The 17,358-nt window shown below is 41.3% G+C and overlaps 1 protein-coding gene across 1 annotated transcript; it reads right to left on the reverse strand.

Moving 5' to 3' along the window:
- Positions 1 to 39: 39 nt before the first annotated feature.
- Positions 40 to 16,679, reverse strand: LOC311012604 (vasoactive intestinal polypeptide receptor-like). The gene is made up of 11 exons (XM_084008125.1): positions 16,569 to 16,679; positions 10,668 to 10,777; positions 10,459 to 10,556; positions 9,080 to 9,209; positions 7,037 to 7,190; positions 5,670 to 5,730; positions 4,160 to 4,226; positions 3,976 to 4,067; positions 3,645 to 3,774; positions 2,520 to 2,561; positions 40 to 2,387 (listed from the first exon to the last, which is right to left on the reverse strand). Exons 2-11 carry the CDS (start codon positions 10,713 to 10,715, stop codon positions 2,196 to 2,198), a joined length of 1,014 nt encoding a protein of 337 aa, XP_083864251.1. The 5' UTR covers positions 10,716 to 10,777; positions 16,569 to 16,679; the 3' UTR covers positions 40 to 2,195.
- Between the last annotated feature and the right edge of the window lie 679 nt (positions 16,680 to 17,358).

The raw sequence follows: 17,358 nt of genomic DNA on the forward strand, positions 1-17,358 counted from the left end.
TGTATTGCTTTAAGCGACGTGTTGAGTCGGAGTGACAGTTGCAAAATGGTTTTATTCATTTTCATCCGACATATTTTTTTCAATAACATCTTTACAGCTGATTCCACGTACTGTACAGTTCACCATAGTTACACAGATAAGAGACACTTTTAGTGAGAAACGGCACGATTGAGGAATGTTTACACGTAAACATCGATTTCCAGTTGAAACCTGAGCACTACAAGTCATCACAAAAGACATCATGAACCAAGTTTTCAGCTGTACAATAGTGTGTGTGTGTGTGTGTGTGTGTGTGTGTGTGTGTGTGTGTGTGTGTGTGTGTGTGTGAGACAATAAGTGTGAGGTACTTTCATCTAGTTTCACTTTTACACACACTGGTATGACGAAGAAGAAGAGCCACTAAAGTAAAAACATCAAACTCCAACATGACTCCCACGTGAAATGCGACACCGTTCGTGCATATTAATGAATATTTTTTAGCAGGCGGTGGCCTCGGATGAATGTGTGATGAATGAAAACATTATCAGAGTGAGAGAATAACAACCATGTCATTGGACTTTCATTGAACTTAATACATCCTGTTAAGGGGGTGGGGCCTGTTGGATAAATATGCCTATAGCATGCTATAACAATGACGATGCTAACCCTGCTGGTGTTTGGAAGGTAAATGTTAAGTTTAGCGTGTTAGCATGCATTGGCTAATTAGTGCCCAATGCAGTGATTCACGGGCTGATCCAATATAAGCAGGTGTCCAAGTCAAACAAAACATTTTTGGAATGATATTGGGGTCAGTAAAATGTACGCATATTACTCAAATATTAGCTAAAGGTTCATATAAATATTTAAGTAAAAATCATTTTCTATAAAATCATTGGTTGAATGACTCAAAATACAAGGTTTCCTTATCATTTTAATCTAAATCACAAATGTCAACCGTCTGGTGGCACTAGAGGGAATTCAAATCAATTTATAATAAAATAGTAATAAAAAAAAGATGATGGTTACTTTGACTTGCTGGTGTGCTAGATAAAAAATGTCTGAGGATTAAGATGCATCCTCTGGGGACAATGAATATCTGTACAATCTGTCAAATCAATCCATCCTGTAGTTGTCGAGATAAATCCTTCCAAATCAAAGTCGTGGCTCGACCAAGAAATCAGTATGGCACAATAGAAACTGTAAAACAGAATGCTAACAATTGACGACATGAATTGTCCATGCAATCCAGTTAATGGAAGCAAATCAGCGCATATTTATTCACAATGTTGTGTACTGTGGACCAATAATGGAATACATCTGGTCCATTAGTCGCAGAAAAACAGTAAAAATGAACATCTGCAGAGCGACTCGGACAAAAAAACAAACCTAAAAGCCTTTGTAATCTGAGATAAATTTCACAAGAGGGAGCTTCAGTGTCTCCTCTGGAATGTTATCCGGCAGTAATTCAGCAGAGTGTATGCCCCTCGTATAAAGCTGTCACGGACGGGAAAGGAACGTCCCGTACGCCGGCTACGCTGTAAGTTCCTCCTCTGCGACTACCGTTCACGACAGCCTGACACCGTCATTAATGTTGTAACCGTCGGTCCCCGCGGCAACACGGGGCCATTAGTTTAAGTGCTCGGAGTCCTCTTGTGTAACACACCGCCTTTTTAATAAACATCTCGCTTCTTATAGGAAGCAGCTCGTCTCTGGCTGGATCCAACTTATTGCTTCACATCGGATGGGAAAACGCCGGCCGAGCGGCTCCGTTGCCCCTTTCGTGATAAAAAAAAGACTTTGTCAGCAGTCAGTTCGGCTCAACAAAGCTTTACTTTGTAGCTCATATGTCAGCCCGTATGTACATATCAGATACCTGCAGGTCGGCGTGGTCGACCTCCCATACGATAGTTCCTTCCTGATTCCTGACATTACAGCAGTTTGTCAAAATGTTCTTTAAGGAAACCAATTATTCACTTTTAACGTTTTGATCCTGTAAGTGGTTCCAGATGCCTTTCCAACCAGTTGCAAGAAAAACTTATTATTTGTCATTTTTTTTGACCAGGTAATGGATGAAGTCACAATGAACAAATATTTAGCATCGGCACTAAAATGTCATATGAACCTCCGATATCGTTGCAACGGTTGCATGTGTGTGTACTACTTCGGTACCCGAATGATGCCGAAACAAGAGAAGGGGAGCTGACTGTAGATGCGTTTCAGATGGCAGAGAGATGCTCCTGACACTCAGACGCCCGCCGCGTCGCCGGGCTGCATTTGGTCAACATGGTGATCTGGGTGCTGAAGTTGTTGCCGTTGCTGCCGATGGAGGGCTGCTGGTACTTAGTGTCAGCGCCCAGGAACCTCTGCAGCATCCATCTGCGCCACTTACGCTTAATCTCCGCCTGTACCTGCAGGAGAGATGAAGGGGGGCAAATGGAGATGAAAAGGAGGCGTTAAGAGGACTAGAAATGAGATTTAGGTTTATAAAAAAAGGTTGGTAAACATCTAAAAACAAAAAACAGCTGTTGGGCTTCACTTACCTCGCCGTTCAGGAAACAGTACAAAACAGCGACGACGAAACCCTGAAGAAGAGCGAAGAAAGAAGATGAGACGTATCGCCAAATAAGAGCTGTTGTAGAAAAATAAACACCAGTGCGATAGCACAGCTGGGGAGACATTCAAAATACTTTCGCATGAATAATGACGGTAAGCTTATTACCAACTTCAGGCTCAAGCAGAAGGTTCATCATTTTACATCTGTGGGAAACGTTCCCAGGAGACATCATTCTTAGCTGAAATGGTTATAAATTAGGGAATACTTTCCATCGCTGGGTTTCCATCACTTTGCATCTTGGCTCTCAGCGTTTTTCACATTCAATTTAATACTCGGTAAATCTGCGACCTCATTATTCAAGCGGACGAGATTAAACATGTCAAGCTTGAGCAAATCGCTCGCTTGCTCAAACTGTCCTCATGTTACCGAGCTGTTATCATGTAACTTTACAGAATCCAAAAGAAAAGGGTTGCTTCTATTTTTCTATCTGGGGCCACAAACATGGTGGCGATCCTGTAAAGACGTATTAACACGTCCCTTAAGAGACAAACTGCTCATTAACACAGTACAGTCTGTAAGGACTCAAGACCCTGTTGTTCAGAGTTCACTTGGACTCTGCTTAGCCTCCTCCCTCTACTAACCCATCCCCTCCCCCAAAAATAGATAAATAAATAAATTAAAAAAAAAAAAAAAAAAAAAAAAAAAAAAAATTAAAATATTTTTTTTAAATAAATAAAAATAAATAAATAAATTCCTAAATAAATAAAAATAATAATAAATAAATAAATAAAATAAAAATAATAAATAAATAAAAATAAATAAATAAACAATAAAAAGTAATAATAAATAAATAAATAAAAATTTAAATACATAAATACAAATATATATATATATTTTTTTTTAAATAAATAAATAAAAAAAATACATACCGGTAATAGAAAAATACAAAATAAACAGTTTGTATGTACTGGCACTTACTTTAGTATTTTTATCTTTGTATCTTGCTACGGGTTAACTTAGCAATTGGGCAGGCTTGATAGTGATATACTGTTGCACTTTCTTTCACTTGCTAAATGCCCTAAATGTAAATGTAAATGTTATGTTGCGTTACCTGAAATGACCCCAGAATAAGATCGAACACCATCCTCACTTGTGGGTGGACGTGGTCAGGGATGAAGGCGAAAATTATGTAGTTTATGCCAAAAAGAGGTATCAGCAACAGAGTGGATTTAGCCAGTCTCCTGAAGAAACATGAGAAAGTGAAGCCAAGGCACAAAAAGCCAGAGTCAAGGCTCTGCTCGTGACTATGCAGGAGAGCTTCGATTGCTCACCAAACACCAAAATAAGGGCAGAAAAATAATTTATTCAGTGTCACCTGATAAGAAAATGACTGTAACGCATGCTTTGAGAGAGATGTTGACATTCTGCACTGGAAAACTTACGAATACTGATTGGATTCCTTTCTGCCGATGTCGGGGCAATTCATCTTCTGTCGCAGAATCCGGATTATACAGATGAAGAGGAAAAAGTTCACCTGCCGGAAAAAATAGAGCAGAAAGACGGATTAATTGCGTCGTGAAGAGTCGTGCGATGACACATGAAGTGACGCCTCCGCAAGCGACTCACAAGGATAGTGACTAAAATGGGTGTTTTGATGATCCACCACGGGCTGTCGTCGATTATCTCCCAGCATCTGTCAGGAGACACAAGAGAGTAAATACAAACGATAAAAGAATAAATTATGTTACAAAAAGCCCAAGGATTTGATTTAAACTCCTCGTGTAATCGCTCACCGCTTAAGTATTCCATTTCACTTTGAAATACATCCCAGTACAGAAGACTGAGAGGGTCAGACTATCCACACTTAAAATCCTCTTAATATGACACATTAAAGAGACCTTTTTATGGATTTATGTTTTCTCAGAAATGTTTCTCTAAAGGCCTAATGCTGAAATTACCCACCTACACCTACTCCCTCAAACATACGCCCTCATTGATATCTCCACAGTGGCAGAACAGATTTTTATCTTTCAAACTGCAATTGAAACGTCCATCTCCCGTCATTCATTTGCTATTTCAGCTGTAAAGATAGCCCTTCACAGTTTTTTACCATATGAGTTTATAGGACACACACACACACACACACAGGACGAGAGGGAGGGCTTTGAAAAATCCAAACAAACACGGGGCCTCAAACTGGACCCTCATGTTTGTGTTTCACTTTAACTTCAGAAACAACTGACGGCGTCCCGTAGCCCTCGTGTTGTTTGGTGTGTTCACAACGTGTCCCTGTACGTATTTTTTTTACGTTTCACGTGGAGGTTTCATCCCAAACCACGATGTTTTTGTTCCTGTTCTTTTTGTTGCCTAAACCTAAGCAAGTGTTTTTGTTTGAACGTACGTTAGCCACATGCATAGTTTGAGGCTACCCAGCATGCTACAATGCAATGCGGATGAGAGAGTGTTGTGAGAAAGTGTCGGTAACATGGGAATGAAAATTGGTTGTAGGTTATTAAAAAAATGATAGCCTACAGTTAAATATGAAGCACATGAATTGCAGTCGAGCCAGAGGCTAGGGTGCTAACTTAATCTGCTAAACTAGGCTAGTTACCATTTAGCAGGGCTGGCAACTTCTTTTCTCCAACCTCCTTACTCTAATTACGTGGGAAACCATATTGAATTACTACCGTGTGAAATAATCCAAAACATATTTTTTTAATTACAGGAAAAGGGTAAGAAAAAGTGGGTATATTAAGCGAAGGCTAGCTGTGCCTCACTAGCTAGCTTCAATGTAACAGAGCCAAGTGCGATTATTTTCTTCTTTTAAGAAAATTACACATTACTAACATATAGCATATACTTCAATAATTGTTATAAAGTCAAGCACATTTAATTTTGAAAATAAAATTTCGTTTTTGCACATTTTGTCTTTGGAAGGTAACGAAACACTCTCCGTCTGAGGTTGGCAAATTATTTAGCATGACGCGGGCGATTAGCTCACCGGCCTCCACTGAGACCACCTATTATTATTTTTTATTATTATTATTAGAGCATGTAAATATGTGTTGTTGCAGTTTTACAGACTACCATTAGGCCTCAACAACAAGATAAAAACAAAGACGGATGATGAACTCACCCAGGATCCTTCAAATAAGCCTTCGTAATCACCCACGCTGAGATAAAGATGGTTGGAGCGCCTACAAACAGGAAACACGACCACAATCATTTCCATGATTAAAGTTATCTGCGTATCACACAGGGACTCTATGAATAACTATGCATGTGTACACTGTTAATCTTTTGGACGATTTTATAGCTGCGGTTATATTGCATTTTGGGTATGCTTTTCATTTTTAACCGGACTCATATGTGCTCTGTGCTAATATTGGCTGGTCCTGGGTATCTGCAGGAAAGTCAAAGGATTGTTTCCATTTTCCTGCTGGCAGACACAACATGTCTGGCCTATTTATAGTCATTTTATTGCTCTGATGGGGAAAAGAACATCAGAATTTGGGGAATGGTTGTTGAATTTACATTTCAAAGGCTTGTAACATTGGAATTTTAGGACCATATATAGAGATAGAGATAAAGATAAAGATAGACAGATAGATAAATACATAAATACCAAGGTGAAAAAAACATACACTAATATAGTATATTTTCAAATATATTTACATTTTTAATATAAAAAAGTATATTGCAATTCTACTAATATGAATAAACTTTAACTAAAAGCTACTAAAGTGTACTTTGTTGGCTTTGTTGTTAAATATATTTTTGTATATTTTTTAAATGCATGCTCAACATTATTATTGTAACAATTAACTGGAAGTATATTTTAGAATTTTTATTAATTAATTGGAATAAGCCAGAAGTATAAATGCACAAACTATTGAATGTATTCATCGTATAGCTTATATATTAGCAAGACACCCAATACATTTTTAATCTACTCGTATGGAACAACTTCAAATATACTTAGCGCAGTTATGTTGTTCCACTTTAGTAAATACAAGTACAATAAATACACTACAAATTGTGCTTTTCTACAATTTAAATAACAAAATAAATTGTTCCAAAATAGCAAACTTCAAATCAACACACTTGAAGTATACTGATGATTGGTCCGTCGGAAAGTCCACTCAAGTATATTAAAAGATAATGTATTTATTTTTCAGCAGGGTAGATCTAGTATAAATTAGTTCGGGGAGGGAATTCCTTTTATCCACATATTATGTCTGCTATACATGCATGGATTAGGTAAATGAGCTATGTTCCTATCGAGAGAATCAAAAGCATGGCAGGACGCTCAGACTTAATTATAACAGCGGAGCGGAGTGGCAGCTGCCTGCTGCTAACCTAAAACTGGCAGCAACACTCATTCATATGCGGATGGGAAAAGGGCACAGCGGTTTTCCCGAGCATGAGGATGTCTGTCTGCCACTTCAGAAAGATGGATGGTTCAAATCCACTTGCACATAAGCTATAGATGCTGGCACGTACCCCAACCAATCAGGATGTACCACCAGAAGTACTTCCTCTCGGAGAAAAAGGAAACGGCCAACAGAGTGTGGAGGTAGAGGCCCTCCACCAGCAGCCAGAAGTAACTCGCCATGACCCCATACTGGAAGAAGACCACCACTGCCTTGCAGCCCACCTACGGGGGAAACCAGCACGTTAGTGGCGTCATTGCATTAGCAGTGAATGAATTCTATCACAGTTCAAATGATGGAGACTAGGGGTGGGTAAAAATATTGATACAGCAATATATCGCCATACTTTGCCGCACGATACAATATTGATTTTTCAACTCCAAAGATTGATTAAAAAAAAAAAAAAGATTCATGTTTAGACGCGTTGTGAATGCAGTACTTTATCCTTTTTCATTTTATTTTCAATATTTATTCCAGTGGGAATTAATAAAATGGAGAGGCTGTTTTGATTGAAATAGTTTTTACTCAATTAGTCCTCTGATCAATATCAACTGATGTACATATACAGGTACTTTTCATCTTTATTTATATCGCAATATCGTGATAATCGTGATACGTATCGTATCGTGACCAAAGTATCGTGACATGTATCGTGAGGTTCTTGCCAACACTCACCCCTAATGGAGACAAGTGGACGAGGCTGCACCGAGAGTGTTTTGATGTAGTAGTATAGTAGTATTGATGACTTACTTATGAGGAGTCTTTATCACATTATTGATGACCCTACCCCTCGTGCTGTATTGGTGACTAGACTATTTGTGATTCATGCACATGTTTAAATCTAAAGCATCTCACAGTCATTTTTACATTACAGATAAAACAATAGTTGTTCTACTTTTCCTGACGGCCACCGACACTGAGACAAAGCGACCAACTTTGTTTGCATGCAAAAAAAAACTACAATTCCCATGGAAATTTAGCAGCACGGCTGACCTCTATAAAGTATCATTGTAACGTGGTTTCTTCCAGATCCATGGTATCAACCAACAATTTCTTCTTATGTAATTATTCCAACTCTTCATTTATGACTTCTACATTTTCATTGAACTGAGGTGTCTGGGACTTATGGGAAATGGTGTTCATTAAGGGCTGCTGAAGTCTGGGAAAAATGACGCCTACATCATAAGGAATTTGCAATTTAGTTACTCAATGTCATTTTCTGGTTTCAATTTGTTTGTCTGATTTGTGCTCCTCATGACAGGAAACTAATATTGATGTGTAAAATTGGTTTCCCTTTAATATGTCACTTTCCACAACAGTTTTACAAAACAATTCTCCAAACTATTTTTTAAGTTTAGGGACAGTTGAAAGGCTAACAGCTGTGTTTGGACCAGCCTAATCTGTGTACACTGAAAAGGAAATATCTAAACTCAGCCAATAACAATCAGCACTCAGAGATAGTAAGGCAAGAGATTTAACAGTCGGCTGGTCTAATCCTCGCTGGTAATAAAGCAGTGGATTCGTCTGGAGCGCTGACGTTGGTGAGTCGATCAATCAAATAGAAGTAAAATAGCTTTATCATATGAAACCGTATCTGCTTATCTCACGCCTTATCTCGATTCGGCTCTTGTCACGTTTTGATATGTTGCTACAGTCGTGTTGTCGAGAGAAAAGTGATAACACTTGATATCAAAACTCTAAATGTGATTTATTGACAAGGCCCTTTACAGTTCAGACTTAATGTTCAGCAAACAGGAACTCTCACAACATCCTGCTGGACAGATGAATGAGGGAAACGTGGTCTCAGGAGTGGAAGGGACTTGGCAAACACTGACTACACCCACAAGCACTTGAGCGCTCGGACGTTGAGTAAACTCCGAGACAAAAGCATTAAAGTCAGTAAAGTCTGAGTGAGTAATTAAACGGATGCAGTTTGCTTTAGTTAAAAGGACGGAAACCAACAGCTGGCTGCAGACGGATGAGTTGATCTACGACGCTGGACTTTTGACAATGCAGGGAAGAAAATCAATAAGATGTATGGCTTTGGTAATAAAATGGACATGTTGGTGGGCGGGTTCAGGAGCATAGAGAGGAGAATATGCAGTCTACTCACGGGCGACTGGCAATTGTCTGTCTCCCCGACGTCATACAGAACCACGTCCTTGATGAAAACAGCCACAGCTTTCAGTATGAAAGACACAAACAGATGCATGTGGATGTAGTTTCTTGTGCAGTGCAGCTTCCTGCAAAAGAGGACAAATCAAGATGGATGATTTGAATCCATTAATTCCCTGAAATATACAAAAATCATCTGATTAAAGTGTATGTTTTAATGACACCATTACATTTACATTGAGGGCATTTAGCAGACGCTTTTGTAAAAAGTACATTTGTCGAAAGAAAGAACCACAACATATCATTGCAGATAAAGTAAGATGCATGCAATATAAATATCGAGGGAAATATCCACCAGAAAACCTCACAGACTAAATGTATGGGGACAAAGAGTCACAGAAAGAGTGTGTATTTTAGCTGAGGAGAGTAGTCATTATGAGCACTTACTGAGCAGGACTGTTGCCTAATGTCCTCCTACTGTATGCGCTGTAAATGCATGTCAAGCTATCTGTATATGTCACGCTTGCAAGTAGGACGTGGTTTTGCAATGAAACGTATATTTATCAGGCAGAAACAAATGTGAAACACCCTTGACATTCAGCACAGGGCGAAACATGAACAAATCACAGTTTGTTTTTTTCCACTAATGTAAAAATCTCTCTCCTGGGTGTTTCTAAACAAATGCCTTTCCGGTGAGCTTATGATCAGAGGGTGATTTGTGTAAAATCATCAGGATAAGACGAGTGCAGTGACACACGGCATCGGCCAGCTGCCTGCTTAAAAAAAAAAAAAAACACGTCGTCTTCAGCCGAACATAAACAACGAACCTTGTTCACATCCTGTGTCTCTGCGTCCAAAAACATTGGCATCTTATAACCCCGAGGTGTAAACACATCCCTTGTTGTTCGGCCCGTAACGCGCAAACATTTCAGATGCAAACATGCCCGACCCGCCGGATACCACACAGCAGCCACATAAACGTCTTATTCTAATGATCAGTGCAGTGTCATGCCAACTTGTGCATATTTTTCCTCTGCGACCCCTAGATCTAAAAGGTCAAAAAGGGAACATGCCGTGAACAACAGCAGCCTCCGTCTAAGTGGTTTGACTTTATGGCTGCTTGCAGTTGACCGCTTTGTTTGAGAAAATGTTGCAACAGCAGATAATGTCAAATTTGGACGTCTTGTCCTGCAGAAATCTGGCACAGAGTCACATTACTGCGTGCAAAACACTGTAAACCCTCTATAAAACGCAGGAAGCACGGTGTGAAATGAGAGATCAACAGGGTTTTATCACGCTAAGTGATGGAAAATAAAAGGTGTTTGATTGTCTTTACGCAGGGGGACATTAAGTAGCATTTTTGATGGATCTCCTTACCGAAAGAGGCACAGGATGATGATGGCGATCGTCAGGGTGACGAGGGACACGCTGTGTCCGATGGTGTAACCCACTTTGATGGCGTCGAAGAATTCTCCCTGCAAAAAAAAAAAAAACACACACACATCCGTTAATGTTCATCTGGATCTGGACAGGGGTTCACATTCAACACACGGGGCTGGAAGAGATTCGATCTCCGGTTGCCATACCGACGTGTTATCATCCACGGTGTTGTTGGGATTGTATCCACAGTCCATTATGTACGAGTCTATGCTGATTGGGGTCCAGCCCCCCTCAGTGCAGGTCTTTGACAGGTTACCTAAATGGCAGAGGGACAGAATATTCAACATCACAATCGCAAGAATGTGGCTTATTTATATAATCACAAGTTGATACTGTGTGTGTGTGTGTGTGTGTGTGTGTGTGTGTGTGTGTGTGTGTGTGTGTGTGTGTGTGTGTGTGTGTGTGTGTGTGTGTGTGTTTGTGATGTTCATGTGTGTGTGTGTGTGTGTGTGTACGGGGAGGGAGATATATGAGCATCTAAGCAAAACGTCCACATTTACTAGCACTTTATTATGTCACAGTGAAATGTATGTGCCTCACTGGAATACACCCAAATACTTAAAAGAAATGGAAGGAATGACTGAAGGGGATCAGTCGTCCCAGCGGCTCAGACATGCCAGAAGTCCGGGACGGTTCCCAAGTGTATTTTGCCTCCATCTGCCTCTCAATTACTCTCAGGCTGCACTCACACAGAAGGAGGCCAACAGCGGTTCAGGGAGATATTTTTACTCCGGCCTGCCCAATAGGGCAGAAGTGAAAGGTCCGAGTGCATTAGATGGACTATAAAGAGAGGAGAGGGCACTTTGATCTGAGGGGAGATTAAAGTAGTAAAGTACAGTACAGTAAGACTAGAGCTCAGTAGAAGATAGTAGAGCTCTCAATAGATTTAGAGTACAGTAGATGATAGTATAATACACTGGAGCTCAATAGATTAGGAGTTAGGACAGTAGGACAAAGTAGAGTACAGTAGACTAGCGCTCAGTGGACGAGCAGATCAATAGAGTGCTCTGTAGAGCTCAGTAGTAGAGTATAGTAGATGAGAGCTCAGTATAGTCGAACAGTAGAGTAGCTCAGTAGAGCACAGCAGACTGGAACTCAGTAGACTAGCTCAGTAAAGCAGAGTAGAGCAGAGTGTAATAGGCTAGAGCTCAGTAGAGTACAGCAGACTGGAACTCAGTAGACTAGCTCAGTAGAGCAGAGTAGAGCAGAGTGTAATAGGCTAGAGCTCAGTAGAGTACAGCAGAGTAGGACATAGTAGATTAGAGCTCAGTAGAGTACAGCAGACTGGAACTCAGTAGACTAGCTCAGTAGAGCAGAGTACAGCAGAGTAGGACATAGTAGATTAGAGCTCAGTAGAGTACAGCAGAGTACAGCAGAGTAGGACATAGTAGATTAGAGCTCAGTAGAGTACAGCTCAGTCGGGTAGAGTAGGCTAAAGTGGACCAGAGCTCTGTAGACGAGGGGCTCAGTTAAGAGCTCTGTAGAGCTCAGTAGAGTCAAGCAGATTGTAGTAGAGTTCAATAGAGACCATCTCAGTAGAATAGAGCCACACAGAAATCAACTCTGCAGTACAGGAGAGCTCCTCTGTCTTTTCACTAGAGCTCAGTAGATTACACTAGAGAAGAGCTCAGGAAAGTAGGGTCATAAATTAGAGCTCAGAGTAGAGCTCAGTAGAGTACAGCAGTCTAGAGCTCAGTAGATAGAGTGAATGTCTGAAGTACAGTAGAGTAGGCCTGAATGTTGAAGTGAAGCGAAGTAAGATTTTTTTTTCATATTTGTGAAAACAATCCATAATAAACATTTAGCATATTGTAGTTTAAGTGTTCTGAAAGAAAACTACACTACTGCACCTCCTCTTTCCCAAAAAAAATCTCACCTGCGACGGGAGACTTTGGCCAATCACATGTCATTTCAGAGAGAGTTCCTATTGGCTGTTCTACAAAATGAGGCATGCACGCCTGGAAAATTCAAAAGTGGAATGTCCTGCAGTAAAAGTTGCTATTCCAGCAACAACTGCCATCTCTCCATCTCTGAGACCTTCACCGATGTTGCAGCCAGCTAGAGCTTTAAGTCACAGTAAGTCATCTTTACAGGCCCACACGTTTGCAAAGCAAACAGGACGGCAGTTCTCGTAAAAAACGCTGCTACATGACGGCATCTGGCTCGCAATCACAACATATGTTACCGCGTGAAGCGTGTGCAGATCATGCACGTGCCCAATGCTCAATAACCCGTCATACGAATTCCTTTAAAAGTTGAAACCCTTCATGAGAGCTTTTTTGTTTTTAATAACAGGAAGACAATGCATCAATGTTCCGATGAGACACTAATCATTCATTACATCGAAAATCCTTCTTATAACATTCATCTAATCCTGCAACCGGCAGTAAGAAGCATGGATTCACATCTCGGTCTCTTATTGGGTAACATTTATTTCCTCATATCCTTTCAATAAAGAAAGGACGCTGCGTGCGTTGGCGTAAAAATTAATCCACTCACCGCTGTAGAAATCTAAATGTAGGACATTCCTCACATTTCTCAATCGTATCGCCCCACACGGCCCCGCTATCAAATCAAGACCGAGTTGGGAAATGACCAACAATCCAAGGTCTTAGAATGTTTTGGCATTAAAATATGTTCGGCTCACAAATACCTGAGCGGCGTATTGCAGAGAGGACGGAGGCTTAGCTTTCTCAAACAACATGACAAGACACAAAGGGGGAGATAAGCCGCTGCTGTTTCAGCCTGTGCCACCACTGGATTTGACTTGTTTGAGGGATTGCCAGAAGAATGCTTTCATCATCCCCCCCAAAACGTGACTGCGAAGGATTTTCAGAAGGACAGCGATGGGGAGCTCAAACGAGTTAATCATACCCAGAGTCATTGTTTTCATTTCTAGGCTTTTTAAAATTTAAATTTTTTTTTTTTTTTTTTTAATCTTGGCCCAGCTTTATCCTTCCTAATTATATCTCGGAGGAAGATTCAAATGAGCAAATTAGCTTCATCTGAATGTTATGGTATGTAGGTGAAACCATCGACAGCCAGGCACCCGTGTTATTGACGGAGATGCATGACTGTGTGTGTGTGTGTGTGTGTGTGTGTGTGTGTGTGTGTGTGTGTGTGTGTGTGTGTGTGTGTGTGTGTGTGTGTGTGTGTGTGTGTGTGTGTGTGTGTGTGTGTGTGTAAGACCTAAGGCCCATTGGGTAAAGAGTTCATGAGAATGGCAAACTCTATCTGAACTATATTTATGACCTGGAGCTCTACGGCGCCGTGTTTCGTAACGCTTGTTTGTTTTGTTTTTTTATGTGCGAGGCTAATAAAATGAATAGCTCGTGATATGTCAATAACTCGTGTCTGACGCAATTGACTGACGGGAAATACATTTGATAATAAGTTACACTTCATGCTGTACTACATTCACAAAAAAGGGCAACTTTTTTTTTAAAAGTATATATTGCTTTTCTGCTTTCAACTTCTCAGCTTTTCAAAATAAAATGACCTGTAGTATCGAGCTACACAAACAAGGTTGTTTTTCTTACTTCCTGCAACGCTCATATTTGGAGATGCAAGATTCTGACCCCGACTGCTACAGTCATTTACAATGCACAAGAATCACAGACTATTCATCATCATCACTTGATTAAGTCCTCCTTACGTGACCCGAGAGAAGAGCAGCTTTAACCAGCAGAGACCTGCAATGATTTGTTGATTTACTGCATAATTGATGCCGTGCCCGTCAGCGCAGGCACTTATAAGGCCATCTCTATCTTTCAAGGCCCCTAGAAGCTTCATCCTGGTCCCTGCACAGCGAGGGGGGCGTGGTGATGTCTGTGGACGTTTATCAGTGAAATATACCTCTTCTAACCCCCACAAATCTGGTGATCCTTCAAGTGTCCCCTCCCCTTTCCCCCCTGGAGCACTCTGCTGTCTCAGGTCACACTATCTCCCATCTGGGTCACATCACAGCTTCCCAGAAAAACCCCTCTCTCCTCGGCAACGAGCCCTTACATCATGATGAATCCTGAGTTTGGGTCCCTCTCGTGTCCTGAATATGATGAGGGGGGAATATCCTGGCTGGATTACCTCCACCCCCCCCCCCTCTCCATGACGGCAGAGGCACTCAGGTTTGAAGTTGTTCGACCCATCAGGTATCAAACACATGTGCGTTCTGCACAATGATATTCTACACACGTTTGGAAAGCCAGAGTGCGGACCAATCAGCATCCTGCGAGGAGCTTCTAGATCCAGACAACGGCGACTTCCTAGAAAGGTTATTAAAGATCCAGTAACATCAGAACTGGAGAAAATTTCATCAAAACAAGATTTATTTTTATTATTTAAGCACACGTCTTCCAAACAGACGACTTCTCAGATGTTTTTTTGGAACAAACTCTCCGGATCAGGTTGAGTGTTTTTTTTTACAAGTTGATTTCAAGCAGCTTCAACTCCAATTAAGGAACGTTTTTCAAAGCGCCGAGTTAAAATCGAGGCCTCTTTGCCAGCTGTGTACAAATAAATAACTCCATCACAGCGTAATTACACTAAGGAGACGCGATGTGGTACTTATATCCGGGGGCGAACAAATGTACGAACGCCACGATTCAGCCAATAAATCCCCAGGAGACTCGTTTATGTCTCCTCGCTGCGAGGCTCGCCGTAGATTAAAGGAGGACGACATAATGAACGGGCCGCGTCTTTGATGCACGGATGTTGTTGCCGTCGTCATTCGTCTTCTTTGTGACTCTGCATGTGTTTTCAGTTTCACCGTGTTCTCTGTGATATCTGAGACGGGGGTGCCGGGAAACACAGACGCAACAGGTGATCATGCCCTGAATGACATCATGAGTATGAGCCACTTAAATGCTGCTCAGGGGGTAATTCCTATTTATGATGCTGATAATGCTGCCAAGAACTCAACAGTGTGGCGTGTTTGGAGCATCTCTGTCATTATTTTAAAATATCTGATATGTGACTCCTTCCTCCATGAATAGGAATAAATTAATCTGAGAGGATTTGGATCTACAGGACTTAAACAAGTGGCGTAACATAGGCTCATTCATAATTAAGGTGATGGTGGGTCATAATTAATCAATTTCAAAGATTCAAAAATATTGATTACAGCAGCTTTAACTACCTTGCTAAGGTGTTAAAGTCCCAGTGGGCAAGTCCAGCGGATGGAGGGCACTCTGTCAGATTTTGAATGTTTACAACTCTCAGGCTCCTCCCCCACGACCACCGAGCTCCTCCCCCACGACCACCGAGCTCCTCCCCCTCGACTTTGTGCCCTTTGAAATCCCTTAGATCACGCCACCTTTGAAACGCGGGTCCGATGTTGACTCTGGTTTTATCACGGGCACCGTCGCCATCTTTCTTTTTTCCCTTCTTTTCCACCGGTGTTTTCTTTTCCTTGGTTGTTTTGGACCTCCTCGTTTGGGTTTTTAACGAGGAATTGGAAGCTTGTTGCTACTTCCCTCCGTCTCCCCCCTGTGATAGTGGTACGACCCGAGGGGGGAGGGGCTCTGTGTGTGCACGAACACAGCCCTGCGTGCTGATTGGACAGGATGATCCGGGCGCTGTCGATTTTTGCAAAACAAACAACAGGCTCTACATGCACGTAGAGGCACGCTTTTTTTTTATAAAACCGGATGATTTATGTTGTTCTATCGGAGCGTAGTGTCGGCTTCAGTGAATATGATCAAACAAATGTTGCCGACTGGGACTTTAAAAAGAATAATGGATACATTTAAGTAGTTATTGAGCATTAGCTAGAGTTTGCTCATTAGCTTATTCATTTATTCAAATTTTTCTTCCTTGTTTTTGCATTTTATTCTTCCATGTTTTGATTTAAACTATTGTTTGCAAAAAGACCCCAAAAAGGTCTTTTGGCAGACAATCAGAAACAGAAACATCAATGGGGAGGACCTTATTTGGGACAAAATAGTTCAAAAACGTATTTTCCGAAATAAGGTCTCATTGTAGAAAAACCAGAAGGGGGAGGGGCTTCTCTCTCTACGGTCACTTGCTTACTTTAGAAACCCGAGTCTTACGTGTTTGAACGTCCTTGGAGAAGTAGAAGAGATATTTCGGGCAAGGGATGGTGACCACTTCTCCGACATCGGCACTCGGCCAGCAGGTGATCTTGTCCCATGTCCCGCTGCAACCTGGCCGAGAGAGAGAGAGAGAGAGAGAGAGAGAGAGAGAGAGAGAGAGAGAGAGAGAGAGAGGTCAATAAAGGCATGTTCGATATGGTCAAAAACAGAATGTGTGCACCAAGACAACAACAACTGTTTCTTTTTTTTCCAAACAGTGTTCGTCTAAAGCGTTCTAGTGACAAACATTAACCTTCAGGTTGAAGGTGGAGCGCCGAGTTACCATGGCAGCCAGAATATGTCCATGTGCTCGAGTCAGCTGTCTTTCCAGCAACCCGGGTCCACAAGAGCGGATGACCTGAGTTAACACGCCGCCGCCATGACTAATAAAACAGCTGCACCGTCCTTCGTTACACACTGATATTTGAATTCAACAGTGACTGCTGGGTCTCAGGATGCAGATGCATGGCTCGCCCGGGAAATCAGTTCAGCAGGTGATCTTTGCATCATCATCCTGCAACTTTAATATTTCATTGAATCTATAGGGAGCCGAATGATATCTGAATTCAAACAATAACAAAAAATAATGAGGGTTTAATTAGTTTTTCAACACGTGAATGTAAACAGAATATCTTGGTATACACGCAGTTAGACCGAGGTTTCCGTTACACACAAAAAGGCAACAGAAGGCTTAATGAAGCCCAATTATCTCTCTGTAGAACCCAATTAGCTGCTGCGTGCCTGGAGG

Source organism: Eutrigla gurnardus (genome assembly GCF_963514095.1).
Source record: "Eutrigla gurnardus genome assembly, chromosome: 4".
NCBI classification, from domain to species: Eukaryota; Metazoa; Chordata; class Actinopteri; order Perciformes; family Triglidae; genus Eutrigla; species Eutrigla gurnardus.

What these genes read in the sequence shown, in the direction of transcription:
- LOC311012604 (XM_084008125.1), bottom strand. Translation starts at nt 10,715, where the DNA reads ATGGACTGTGGATACAATCCCAACAACACCGTGGATGATAACACGTCG. An exon ending in CCATTTTAGTCACTATCCTT is followed by an intron (nt 4,068 to 4,159) that starts GTGAGTCGCTTG and finishes TTTTTCCGGCAG; the next exon opens with GTGAACTTTTTCCTCTTCAT. An exon ending in AAGGAATCCAATCAGTATTC is followed by an intron (nt 3,775 to 3,975) that starts GTAAGTTTTCCA and finishes ATGTTTCTTCAG; the next exon opens with GAGACTGGCTAAATCCACTC.